General features: G+C 44.8%; 1 protein-coding gene and 1 pseudogene across 10 annotated transcripts in view; one reads left to right on the top strand and one right to left on the bottom strand.

The window, feature by feature from the left end:
• The window catches only part of FANCA (FA complementation group A), a 62219-nt gene that overhangs the window by 8725 nt on the left and 41094 nt on the right, over positions 1–12400 (bottom strand). For 6 of the 10 annotated variants that reach the window (XR_005359908.1, XM_038537987.1, XM_038537988.1 and 3 more), the window contains exons 27-31: positions 11929–12025; positions 9877–10053; positions 8180–8253; positions 6258–6386; positions 1007–1088 (exon numbers count right to left, since the gene is read on the bottom strand). Coding sequence is in view for 7 of the 10 variants with exons in the window: in XM_038537987.1 (XP_038393915.1) it covers positions 1007–1088; positions 6258–6386; positions 8180–8253; positions 9877–10053; positions 11929–12025 (559 nt within the window). In the remaining 3 variants the exon portion in view is untranslated. Of the gene's footprint in view, positions 1–559; positions 610–1006; positions 1089–4248; positions 4352–6257; positions 6387–8179; positions 8254–9876; positions 10054–11928; positions 12026–12400 lie in introns of those variants that run through there. The other 4 variants (XR_005359909.1, XM_038537989.1, XR_005359910.1 and 1 more) reach the window with 4 other exon arrangements.
• On the top strand, positions 2804–4238 carry LOC100684376 (annotated as a pseudogene).

Here is a 12400-nt window from a genome sequence, read left to right as displayed (position 1 = left end):
TCAGACATAAGGCATATACACAGCAGGCACTCAGTAAATGCAGAGGCAGAACAAGCCAAACGCCTGCACTGCAACATCACCTCTGCTGCACTGTCTGCCCTCCCCACTCGCTCTTCCTGCCATAGCCAGGTAGGATGAATGTGAAGGACCAGAGGTCAAGATGAGGGGTTGTGGGGCTGGGAAGTCTCTAGTGGGATGTGTTATTCACTTGTAGGTAAAATTTCCCCAGTGCCCCAGGCCACACCTTCCATGGTCTTGTCACTCCCCACATTCTCTCAATTCAAGCACTTGCAGAACATCAGCAGAAACACCAGCAGGAAGCGTCAAATCCACACACACAATCCTGTCAACGTGGGGCCTCACGTAACGCTTCCAAAGGTAGATTCCCAAGGCACACTGTGGACACGGAAACCTAAGGGAGCCGTGGTCTGCCCTATGACCTCAGAGCCTGCTCTCAGGGTCTGACCTTTATGGCCCTGACTAGACCTGAGGCACTCTGGCTGAAAACTGCACTTTTCACCTCAAAACGACAGCCCCATTTCCACACCCTCTTAAATGCACTTGCTTTGGTGAAGAGAACCCGCCAGCCTGTGGAGGTGCCAGGTGACCCTGTGAAAGAACAGTAACTTAGCCTTCCTTTGCCAAGTAGAGGGCTATTTACGTTATTTCTCAGAGCCTAATATCCACATATAATAGCCAAGAGCTACAAAAACACAGCAAGCTGTGGATAGCAACCATTTTACTACCAAAGTTGGTATCTTCTCAATTTCCTCTGCTTTCAAATTTTAAATGTCCCTAAGCCTGGAGATGGTCTGGCACCACAGCTTTTGTATCTTGGGGACAGTCACGGGTGAGGTGAACACACTGTCACTCTGGGTCTGGTATATCATATGTATGATGTGACTTTTCATTCTATTGAGCTGCCTTAAGATATTCAATAATAAATATCTTAATAGCAGATGACACAAATGCCATGAAACAGTGAGTTTTATATCTTCTAACTCACCTGCAATCTGGAAAAAATATCCCGATTTCCTGTGCAGCTGAGAACCAAATCAGAATTCTCCAAGCAGTTGTAACTCCTCAAACTGAAACAAAAACACAATAAAAGCCTCCTAAGTATCTCCTGATGTGCAGGGCGTTCCTATTTCTCCTGGCTCCAGAGTGGAGTATTGTCATAGAGCCAGGAGGTCCCAGGGGACCAAATGACACCCAGTCATCAATAAAAAACAAACAAACAAAAAACCCTTCTACAACAATACAGTAGCAACCCCAATCTAGTGACATCTATAAACAATTATGTACCACAACCAAGTGGGATTTATTCTAAGAATGCAAGGTTGGTTCAAAACCCTAAAGTCAACACACCTATCAATAGAATAAAAAAAAAACATGTAAACATCTCAATAAACAGATATTAGACAAAATTTAATACCCTTTCATGATAAAAACACTCAACAAATTTGGAGTAGAAAGAACTTCCTTAATCTGATAAAGGCCATCTATGAAAAACCCGCAGCTTACATCATACTTAATGATGAAAGCTTCCCTCCTAAGATCAGAAATAAAACAAAGTTCTTCTCTTTCACCACTTCCATTCAATACCACTGGAAGTAGTAGCCACAACAGTTTAGCCAGAAAAAGAAATAAAAGGTATCCAGATTGGAAAGGAAAAAGTCAAACCATTTCTATTCACAGATGATATGATCTTGTATACAGAATACCGTAAAGAATCCACAATTAAAAACTATTAAAGCAAACAATTTCACAAAGTAGCAGGACATGCCATCAATATACAAAGATCAGTTGTATTTCTCTATACTAGCAATGAACAAATAATCCAAGCATGGAATTAAGATATTAATTACATTTACAATGGTGTTAGAAAGAATAAAATACCTAAGGATAAATTTAACCAAGAAAGTGCAAGACTTGTACACTGAAAACTATAAAACACTGTTGAAAAAATTATAGAAGACCTAAATAAATGGAAAGATATCCCATGTTCATGGATATAAGATTTGGTATTGTTAAAGTGGTAAAAACTACCTGTAATTATCTACAGATACAATGCAATCACTATCAGATTCCCAACTGTTATGTTGAAACTGACAAATTGACCTTGAAATTCAGATGGAATTGCAAAGGACCCAGAATACCCAAAATGATCTTGGGTGGGGGGGAGGGGGGGAGAAGAAGATTCATTTCCCAATTTAAAACTTCCTACAAATCTACAGTAATCAAAATATTGATATTGGCAATAAGAATAGATGTGTACACCAAAATGAAGAGAGTCCAACAACAAATCTTCACAGGTAGGATTAACTGATTTTTGGCAAAGGTGCCAAGATCATTTATTGGGGAAGGACCATGTCTTCAACAAAACATGCTGGGACAACTGGATATCTACATGCAAAAGAGTGAAGGTCGATCCTTAACTTATTCCATAAAAATTAAATCAAATGGAGCTAAAACAAAAAAATAGATGAACTGAACTTCATCAAAATTTAACATTTTGTGCATCAAAGGACTCCAACAAAGGAGGAAGTGAAAAGATGACTCCTAAAATGGAAGAAAATGTTTCCTTCTCTTATCTGTTAAAGATCTGGGATCCAGAGGGCACTGACGACCCGGGTCTCGCCGGGCCGCGCCTCCTCGGTGGGAGCTCGCCCTGAGCTGCAGAGCGCGTGCGCGCGCGGCCCCACGCCGCGGTGCATCCCGCCCGCTCCGCGGCGCACACTCGCAGTCAGTGGGTGAGCCGGGAGCCACAGAGGTCACCGCGGGGAGGCGGAGCGGGGGCAGCATGGCGGCCTCCTTACGGCTCTGTGCAGCGGCCTCCGGCCTCCGGTATTGGAGCCGCAGGCAGCGCCCGGCCGCGGCCAGCCTTGCAGCGGTATGTTCTAGGTCAATGGCTTCCAAGACTCCAGTTGGATTCACTGGACTGGGCAACATGGGGAATCCAATGGCAAAAAACCTCATGAAACATGGCTATCCACTCATTATTTATGATGTGTTCCCTGATGTATGTAAAGAGTTTCAAGATGCAGGTGAACAGGTAGTGTCTTCCCCAGCAGATGTAGCTGAAAAAGCTGACAGAATTATTACAATGTTGCCCACCAGTATCAATGCAATAGAAGCTTATTCTGGAGCAAATGGAATTCTAAAAAAAGTGAAGAAAGGCTCACTATTAATAGACTCCAGTACTATTGATCCTGCAGTTTCAAAAGAATTGGCCAAAGAAGTCGAGAAAATGGGAGCAGTTTTCATGGATGCCCCTGTTTCTGGTGGTGTGGGAGCTGCTCGGTCTGGGAACCTCACATTTATGGTGGGAGGAGCCGAAGATGAATTTGCTGCTGCCCAGGAGTTGCTGGGGTGCATGGGCTCCAATGTGGTGTATTGTGGAGCTGTTGGGACCGGGCAGGCTGCAAAGATCTGCAACAACATGCTGTTAGCCATTAGTATGATTGGAACTGCTGAAGCTATGAATCTTGGAATCAGGTTAGGGCTTGACCCAAAACTGTTGGCGAAAATCCTAAATATGAGCTCAGGACGGTGTTGGTCCAGTGACACTTACAATCCCGTACCTGGGGTGATGGATGGAGTTCCATCAGCTAATAACTATCAGGGTGGATTTGGAGCTACGCTCATGGCTAAGGATCTGGGGTTAGCACAAGACTCTGCCACCAGCACGAAGAGCCCAATCCTTCTGGGTAGTCAAGCCCATCAGATCTACAGGATGATGTGTGCAAAGGGTTACTCAAAGAAAGACTTCTCGTCAGTCTTCCAGTTTCTACGAGAGGAAGAGACCTTCTGAGTTTGCCCTTTGGCCGTGCACACTGTTGGAAACTAAACTTTCTGGAGCCTCTGTATAGCTCACTCCACAAGTAAATGGGTTTAATCAAAGGTCACCTGTCTGCTTTTGATTGTCTAGGTCCCAGTAAACCCTAGGATTTTTCACCCATTTTTAACTGCTTATTCTTTTCATCTATTTAGCAAACATGTGTTATCTGAATTTTTTTTTTCCTGTAAGCCACTGATGGTCTCTGCTAACTAGCTGATTAACCTTTTTCAGAAGTTTGATCCCTGAGCACCTTCAACTAAATTGTAGCATACTTCAATCAGGATATTATTTACTCCACTTTACAGATAAAGCCAAGTATTTTTTTAGCAGGATGAAACCTATCTGAAAGAAAAGAAATTGGTGTCGGGGAAAGAGGTAGAAAAAGGGGAAGTATAATGAATTACTACCTGTGTCCCTCAGGAAGTCAGTCCGGTTAACCAAGTGGTGGTATTCTTGCAGTACTGAGGTTACTGATTTTCCAGGAAGTTGATAAAGCCAGAGAACTCTTTGCTGCATGTATTAGAATTTGGACTCTGTTACATTATCTTAGTGTGTCCTTGTTACAACTCCCAATACTCAGCAAACTTGTTTTTTATATTTTTGCTTCCTTATACATTCTTACTACATATTTTTTGACTTCAAAAGAATGACATCTTTAGAACTGTTTCAGAGCCAATGATGATATTTGCTTTAGATAATTATTATGTTATTCTAAATATAACCATATTATTTTGAATTAAAATAAATTTCTATGCTGATAAAAAAAAAAAAGATCTGGGATCCAGAATACATAAAGAATTCTTAAAAATCAATAAAAGAACCCAATTATAAAATGGGCAAAAGATGTGACAGTTCTCGAAGAAGATAACACAAATTGTCAACAAGCAATTGAAAAGATGCTCAACATCATTAGCCAGCAGAGAAAAACAAATCAAAACCATAATGGAAAAAAAATTAAAAAACCATAATGAATTATACCACGGCATATCCATTAGGATGGGTATTATCAAAAGAAAACAATAAATATATTTGTGATAATGTGGAAAAATTGGAACCCTCTGATACTGCTGATGAGAATGTAAAATGGCTCAGTTTTGGAAAACAGCCCGGTAATCCCTAAAAAAAGTTATGACACAGCAATCCCATGATTAGGTATATGCCCCCCAAAAATGAAAACACGGGACTACAGAAAAGTCTATACACAAATGTTTATAGCAGGGGCACCTGGGTGGCTCAGATGGTTAAGCGTCTGCCTTTGGCTCAGGTCATAATCCTGGGGTCCTAGGATTGAACCCCATGTCAGGCTCCTTCCTCAGCGGGGAGTCTGCTTCTCCCTCTCCCTCTGCCCCCCCACTCATGTTCTTGGTCTCAAATAAACAAAATCCTTAAAACCCACAAATGTTTGTAGCAGAATTATTCATAATTAATAAGTGAAAACCCAAATGTCCATCAGTTAATAAACACAATGTGCTCCATCCTTCAATGGAATACTATTCAGTAATACAAAGAATGAAGTTCTGATATATGCTACAAGGTAGACTAACCTTGAAAACGTTATCCTGAGTGAGCCTGATATAATGGACCACCACATGTTTGTCTAATTCCATTTATATGAAATGTCTAGGATTGACAACTCCACAGAAAGTAGATTCAGGGTTACCAGGGTTGGAGGGGAATGGAAGGAATGCAGCACACATACTCATTTCTCCCTCCCAAGAGAAAAACAAAGGACAAGAGGACCAGCCCCAACTTCAGCTTGACTGGTACTGTATGTGTTGCTCCCAGCCACTAAGCGCTGCAAGTAAAAAGCCCAGTGCTACTAGTTGTACTGCAATGTAATGTGACTTCTAAGAGTTTTGCAAACTAGGCGGTGTTTACAGATCCTTGTGGAGAACGGAGGGACAGTGGGAAACATAAAGGCACCTGTCCTGCACTGTCTTCAGTAACCACTTGCACAGGCTATGTTTCTTAGGGGGTAACATGATTTGTTTTCTATGATTTAATATATTACCTAAAATGTGGAAAATGGAATGGATTTTATTCACCATCTTGACACAACAATCATGAAGACAAGGACACTAATACAGACTTGCTCAGCAGGAACACAAACACAGGGAACTCTGCCTCCATGGCAGCCGGCCCACATCCGTGTTTCAGGCACGCTCAATGCCTGCCACCTGCCAGCCCACTTGTTCCCACCCTGATGCCAGGTGACAAAGCAGAAAGACTGGCACTGCCAAATCTATACACAAAGAAAACACATCCGAGAAGCTTACCTTTACTTCGAATAGACTCAGACTTGCTATCAGGATATGTTTAATTGTGTTTTGTATAACACAAAGTAGAGAGAGATAAAAACTTTCTGAGAACTAACAAAATTAAAAGTATGATGCTTTCCGGCATCAGCATTCCTAACCTTTGGCAGAAGTCTATCAGCACGTCGACAAGAACTGTGCACGCTGTCTGCATGTCCCCATCGCAGCCCCCAGCCTCGGAGGGCTTGAGGAGGAAGTGCTCATGGATTGCCCACTGGTGGAAGTCCCACCTGCAACAGCAAATACCAGGACATGTGCTGAGAAGACCTGCAAACCAGTGCTTCCTGTGGACAAAAATGAGCCCAGAGCCAGGAGCACAACAATGGCAGGGGGTTAGATCTGAGGGTTTGGAGGTATAGGAAGGCCCTCTACCACAATCCAGGCCCCCTCAGGGGCCACCTCCCTGGGTCATTATCCCAAGGTCCACCAGCAAAAATGTCCAGAAGATCCTGATGATGTACTAAGTGAAAGCCTCAGCCAGAGAACCACTGACAGAAGGAGCCAAGCCCAAGGAAGATGTTCCATATACCCAGGAGTGGGCAAGGAACAGGTGATAAAGGGCTGGTGCTCCACCCACACCGTCTATACTTGTACGCAACGCATTGGACTGTGACTTGTGCAATTAGAAAAGAAAAGGTCTAAGCACAATTCAACATACAGTGAGCTGGGGGTAAGAAATGCTTCTTATGGATCCTCATACTAGAAATGAATTCCTTCTTTTCCTACTGAAAATAGAACAGGAGGAGAAGGGAAGATAGGGGAGACCCCAGGGCACGCAAACCCTTGCAGAAAGCACTCACGCTGGCACAGACCCGAGGAGGAGGGAAATCTCCATCTTGGAAAAGCAGTGTTTTTTATTTCTACTGGCTCCTTCTACAACCTGACACCACGAGATAGCATCCCACACATGTGAGACGCATCTCTGGCCACACAGGGACAGTGGCTCAGGGCAACTCACGCTGACTCCTGCCCTTGGCTACCCCCTGGGGCTCCTGTGCCACATCAGCTCCCTTCTATCTACAGCACATCCCCTCCCTGACCTCCGCACCACCACGCCCAGGGGCCTGTCAACACCCCACTCTTACGCCCAGAACAGCACATCCCACCTCCTGATGGTCTGAACAGTTGGTGGCAGGACCCACAGGGGCTCAGACTTTGATTTACCACTTGCCAGCCCTCTGCCTGCCCAGCTGGCCACTGTGCTCTTCCCATGCACAAGAGGGAAGCAGGCCAGCCACACCAGCTGGGAACCCTCTCAAGCTCCCCCAGCAGGACCCCGCGGCAGCCCCTTACCACACTTGGCCTTCCCTGCTCTTCTCCCACCCAGGGGATGCACATTTGCTGTTCCTGCAATCCCCACCCTGGGACCGGTTCTCACAGCCCTGTCAGGGGTCCTGAGTGTTCATCCCTATCTCTAACCCATTTTAACTATCTACCTGTTTGTCCTCAGGCCCACTCAGGTGCATACTTGTGTACAGCTGCTTGGCAACAGGGCCCAGGGTGTCAAGGCAGAGGTGCACCGCACTGAGCTTCTATGTACACAAAGGTGCCAAAAAGGCAGGCAAACTGTTTCGTCACAATGCACCTCCAGTTTCAAGAACATTCTAGAAGTGCCTGACAAACAGTAGAAACTCAATGTTTCTTGAATTAAGGAATAAAAGAATGAAACTGCTCATAAGTTGTACGTTAAACTGAACACGGAGAATGTAAGACTCAGACTTTAAGACAATGTAGAAAACCTTATAGCATTTCGAAGGGCAGATCCGGCCCCCCGCCCCCGCCACACACACACACACCACTATTTTAAGATTTTATCTATTTGAGAGAGAGAGAACGTGAGCACAGGGGGTAGGGAGAGTAGGAGACAAGAGGGAGAGGTAGACTCCACACTGAGCGCAGAGCTTGACAGGGCGCAGTCCCATGACCCTGAGATCACAACCTAAGCTGTGATCACAATCAAGAGTCAGATGCTCAACCCACGGAGCCACCCAGGCGCCCCAAGGCAGATCCTTTCAACACTTACCTTTCCATATCTGAAAGAGAATCAAACTCAGGTTGAATTTCTAGTTCCAGCTGTAACCAGTCTCTGTAAGTTAACTGAGAGAAAAGGACCAAATGAACACCATGGTGAGGATGGGACACAGAAATCACAGGTCAGCTTGGTAACTGCTGTCTGTTCTGCTGCTGTCAGACATGACAGCCGAGAGCCACATAGCAAGGCAGGTGTGTCTATACTGCTCTCTATTCTCATGCCGCTTCCTGTTGTCAGACTGGCTGGCACCAAGCCTGACAAAGAATTTGGATATTGCTTTAACACAACCCTGAACGAAGCTAACAAAAACTGTTCAAATGGGTATTTTTAAATTGAATCCTCCAGGAACACCTGGATGGCTCACAGTTGAGCATCTGCCTCTGGCTCAGGGCATGATCCTGGGGTCCTGGGATGAAGTCCTGCATCAGGCTCTCTGCAGGGAGCCTGCTTTTCCCTCTGCCTGTGTGTCGCTCATGAATAAATAAATAAATAAAATCTTCTAAAAAAATAAAAAATAAAAAATAAATTGAATCCTCCAGCACTTGGCCAGATTCTAAATTAACCTGCGGCATCTGCAAACCGTACCACAGCACATAATTTTCTAGTTCACTTGAGTTGGGCAAAGTAACTGAAAAATACACTTTATTTAATAACAAGCTTCAAATATTCAGGATAGCATATTTCTTATTTTTAAATTGTTGGAACGGGGATCCCTGAGTGGCTCAGTGGTTTGGCGCCTGCCTTTGGCCCTGGGCGTGATCCCGGAGTCCCGGGATCGAGTCCCACGTGGGGCTCCCGGCATGGAGCCTGCTTCTTCCTCTGCCTGTGTCTCTGCCTCTCTCTCTCTCGAATAAATAAATAAAATATTTTTTAAAAATAAATAAAATAAAATTGTTGGAACAATTTCACTCATCAACATGGAGTTCTCAAAACCTCCCACTGTCTGTAAAAAAGCACATCACAGAAAGAAGTGTGCAGCATGTACCCTATTTGTAAAGACCAAAGCCAGGCACTATGGAGCAGTTCTTTGGTCAGGAACACACCCATGTATAAGCAAGAGAAACATGTCCGTGATTTCCCAAAGACAGAGGGACAGCAGCCCTCTGAGACACCTAGGCTGCAAGGGTCAGCAAGTTCCCTATAGCATTACTTGTTATGTTAAAGACTGTCACACCTACTCTGGTATAACTGATTAATAAAAGAACTGAATATATAATAAAACAATTGAGAATGTTTTTTCTTTAAAGACAAAAAAAAATAAGCAAACATTCAAGGAATAAATGAAAAGTTATGAAAAAGTAGCAGAGTGGTAACGGAGGCATGTTTGGCTGGAGCAGGCCAAGGCTCCCAGAGACTATGCTCAGAAAAGCCCAACCCCACACTGGAGCCTGGCAGATATGTTAAAATATGCTTTTATTTACCCTTAAAATCTCCCACAAAATGTTAGTGCTGGGGGAAACTGGGCCGAGTAGGAACAATCCTTCCATCTTACTTCTTACAACTATGCATGAATCTGCAGTGATCCCAGTAATGATTTCAATCAGAGCCACTTCTGTGCTGCCGTACTGGTCCAGCATCATCCAGTCAGGCCCACCTGCCTGCCCAACATGTCCTCAGGAAACCCCATGTCTACCTACAAATCCCTATGAGTTAGGACCAGGAGAGGGATAAGGGGCAGTTGGACCTACGTGAAATTCTTTCTCCTGCAACAGTTCCTGGAAGGTTCTCTGTTTCCACAGACAGAGGGCGGCTCTCTGCCAGTCTGCAGAGGGCAGGCACAAGAGCTTCCAGGGAGGGCCGGCTGTGTCCTCCTGAGACAGGGGTCCTCGGGCTTCTGACAGCAGTCTGAATAAAATGAACTGAAACTGAAGAGACAATAAACTGGCTGTGTATGGCAGGGCAGCCTGCAGACCCTATGGGCACCCAGCATTCAGTCACAGAAGGCATTTCTGTGACCAGCCCTGGCTGGAAATCTCAGGGGCCATCTAACTGTGCCAGGGGACTCAACACTGGGAGGTAGAATTGCCAGTTCTGACCTGCCCTCCATGGGACAGTGTGGCCACATACAGTCCTCCAGCAGTCAATGGAATTGCTGGCATCAGTGTTTCCAGTAAAAAGAAAAAACGATGCCAACTGGGTAAGCAAAATCCTGTTGCCACTGGGAGCTGAGACTTTCCCCCATGTTTACTGAGCCACGCACTGCTTGAAGGGGCCTGAAGAGGGCACTGGGACACCCTTCAGAATCAGGCAAGGGGGGACCGGAGGCGTCCCCATGTGGACCACCTCTCATCTTTGTTCCATGCTTCATAATGTTGGCACCTGGGATAAGTTCCTCAACACCTATGATGAGAGCACAGGTATGCCCAAAACCCACTTATCCCATGGGCACAGCCAGGACTTCTGTGGATTCTAACGTGGAGCCTGGAATGAGATCTGCATTTGAACTTCACAAGATGTCCCTTAAAACCCCACCAAAGGAATAACACTGGTTTCCTTTCTAACTTCAACTTCACTTTTGCCACTGAAGGCTTCTGACACACATCTTTAAACTTCTCTGGTCTTAGGGTGCCTAGGTAGTTCAGTGAGTTAAATATCCAACTCTAAATTTTGGCTCAGGTCACGATCTCAGGGTTGTCATATCCAGACCCACTTCGGGCTCCATGCTCAGTTCAGATCTGCTTTAAGGGGCACCTGGGTGGCTCAGCGGTTGAGTGTCTGCCTTCGGCCCAGGGCGTGATGCTGGAGTCCCGGGATCAAGTCCCATATTGGGCTCCCTGCATGGAGCCTGCTTCTCTCTCTGCTTATGTCTCTGCCTCTCTGTGTCTCTCATGAATAAATAAATAAAATCTTAAAAAAAAGAATAAGAATCTGCTTTAAGACTCTCCCTCTGCCCCTCCCCCCACTCATGCTCTCTTTCTCTCTCTCTCTCAATTAAATAAAATCTTTTTTTTTTTTTTAAAGATTTTATTTATTCATGATAGTCACACACAGAGAGAGAGAGAGAGAGAGAGAGAGAGGCAGAGACACAGGCAGAGGGAGAAGCAGGCTCCATGCAGGGAGCCTGACGTGGGATTCAATCCTGGGTCTCCAGGATCGCGCCCTGGGCCAAAGGCAGGCGCTAAACCGCTGCGCCACCTAGGGATCCCCCAATTAAATAAAATCTTTAAATTTCACTGTTGATGGGACGCCTGGGTGGCTCAGTGGTTGAGCATCTGCCTTTGGCTCAGGGCATGATCCCAGAGTCCCGCGATTAAGTCCTGCATCAGGCTCCCTGCATGGAGCCTGTTTCTCCTCCCTCTGCCTGTGTCTCTGCCTCTCTGTGTGTCTCTCACAAGTAAATAAATAAAATCTTTAAGAAAAAATAAAAATAAAAAAATAAATTTCTCTGGTGATGAGGGGAGTCTTTCAAGAAAATTCAGAATGATTCTTTAAATAGAAATATATTTTCCATGAATATTTATCTTCTAATACACCTACTTTTATTTTTTTATTTTTTGAAAAGGAGGGACATTTGTAGTTTTTGTTATTTTACACCCCTTCATCCTAACTCTGGGAACAGAAGGAAAGGCATGTTCAGCCCAAGCAGACAGCTAAGGTGGCTCCCAAGACACAGTGTGATAAACAGAGCACAGCTGTCCACAGACACAAGTGAGGAGAGAGCAGAAGGCTGGAGCTTCAGTGGGAAGCCTGTCTGAAACTGGAGACTCGCAGAATGTAGACAAGGAACTGGACAGACCTACCTTTTTCATGAGGGCTGGAGATAAGCAGCTGCACAAAATATCTTTTGACTGGGAAGAAGACTTACATAAGGAGTAAGAAATTGCTGCTGTACAAAATCTGAAAGTAGGAAGCAAAAACAATGTAGAAATGTGATCCATGCAAAATACGGGATGAAATAAAAACAAGTATGAATTTCACAAAAGGACTGCATCCTAAACCAGAGGGTCTGAGGGTTGGTCTCCTGGCCCCCCAGGAACTGGCCCATGTGTCACATGTGTGAGTCTGAGCTCTGTCCACATTCACAACACAGACACAGAAAACACACCAATGGACAGACTGTGCAAGTGAGGGCTTACTTTCACAGCATATGAAGAGCAGTCACAGCCAGAACACAAGGAATTAAGTTAGATGTGACTGGAGCATTACTGATGCATCATCTGAGAGGGTTTCCACTCACTCAAGTCTTAGCAAATCATTCCCTGTTCCTTCTTG

The sequence above is a fragment of the Canis lupus genome, chromosome 5, assembly GCF_011100685.1.
Source record: "Canis lupus familiaris isolate Mischka breed German Shepherd chromosome 5, alternate assembly UU_Cfam_GSD_1.0, whole genome shotgun sequence".
In the NCBI taxonomy this organism is placed as follows: domain Eukaryota; kingdom Metazoa; phylum Chordata; class Mammalia; order Carnivora; family Canidae; genus Canis; species Canis lupus.
This window is presented reverse-complemented; position numbering and strand designations above follow the sequence as displayed.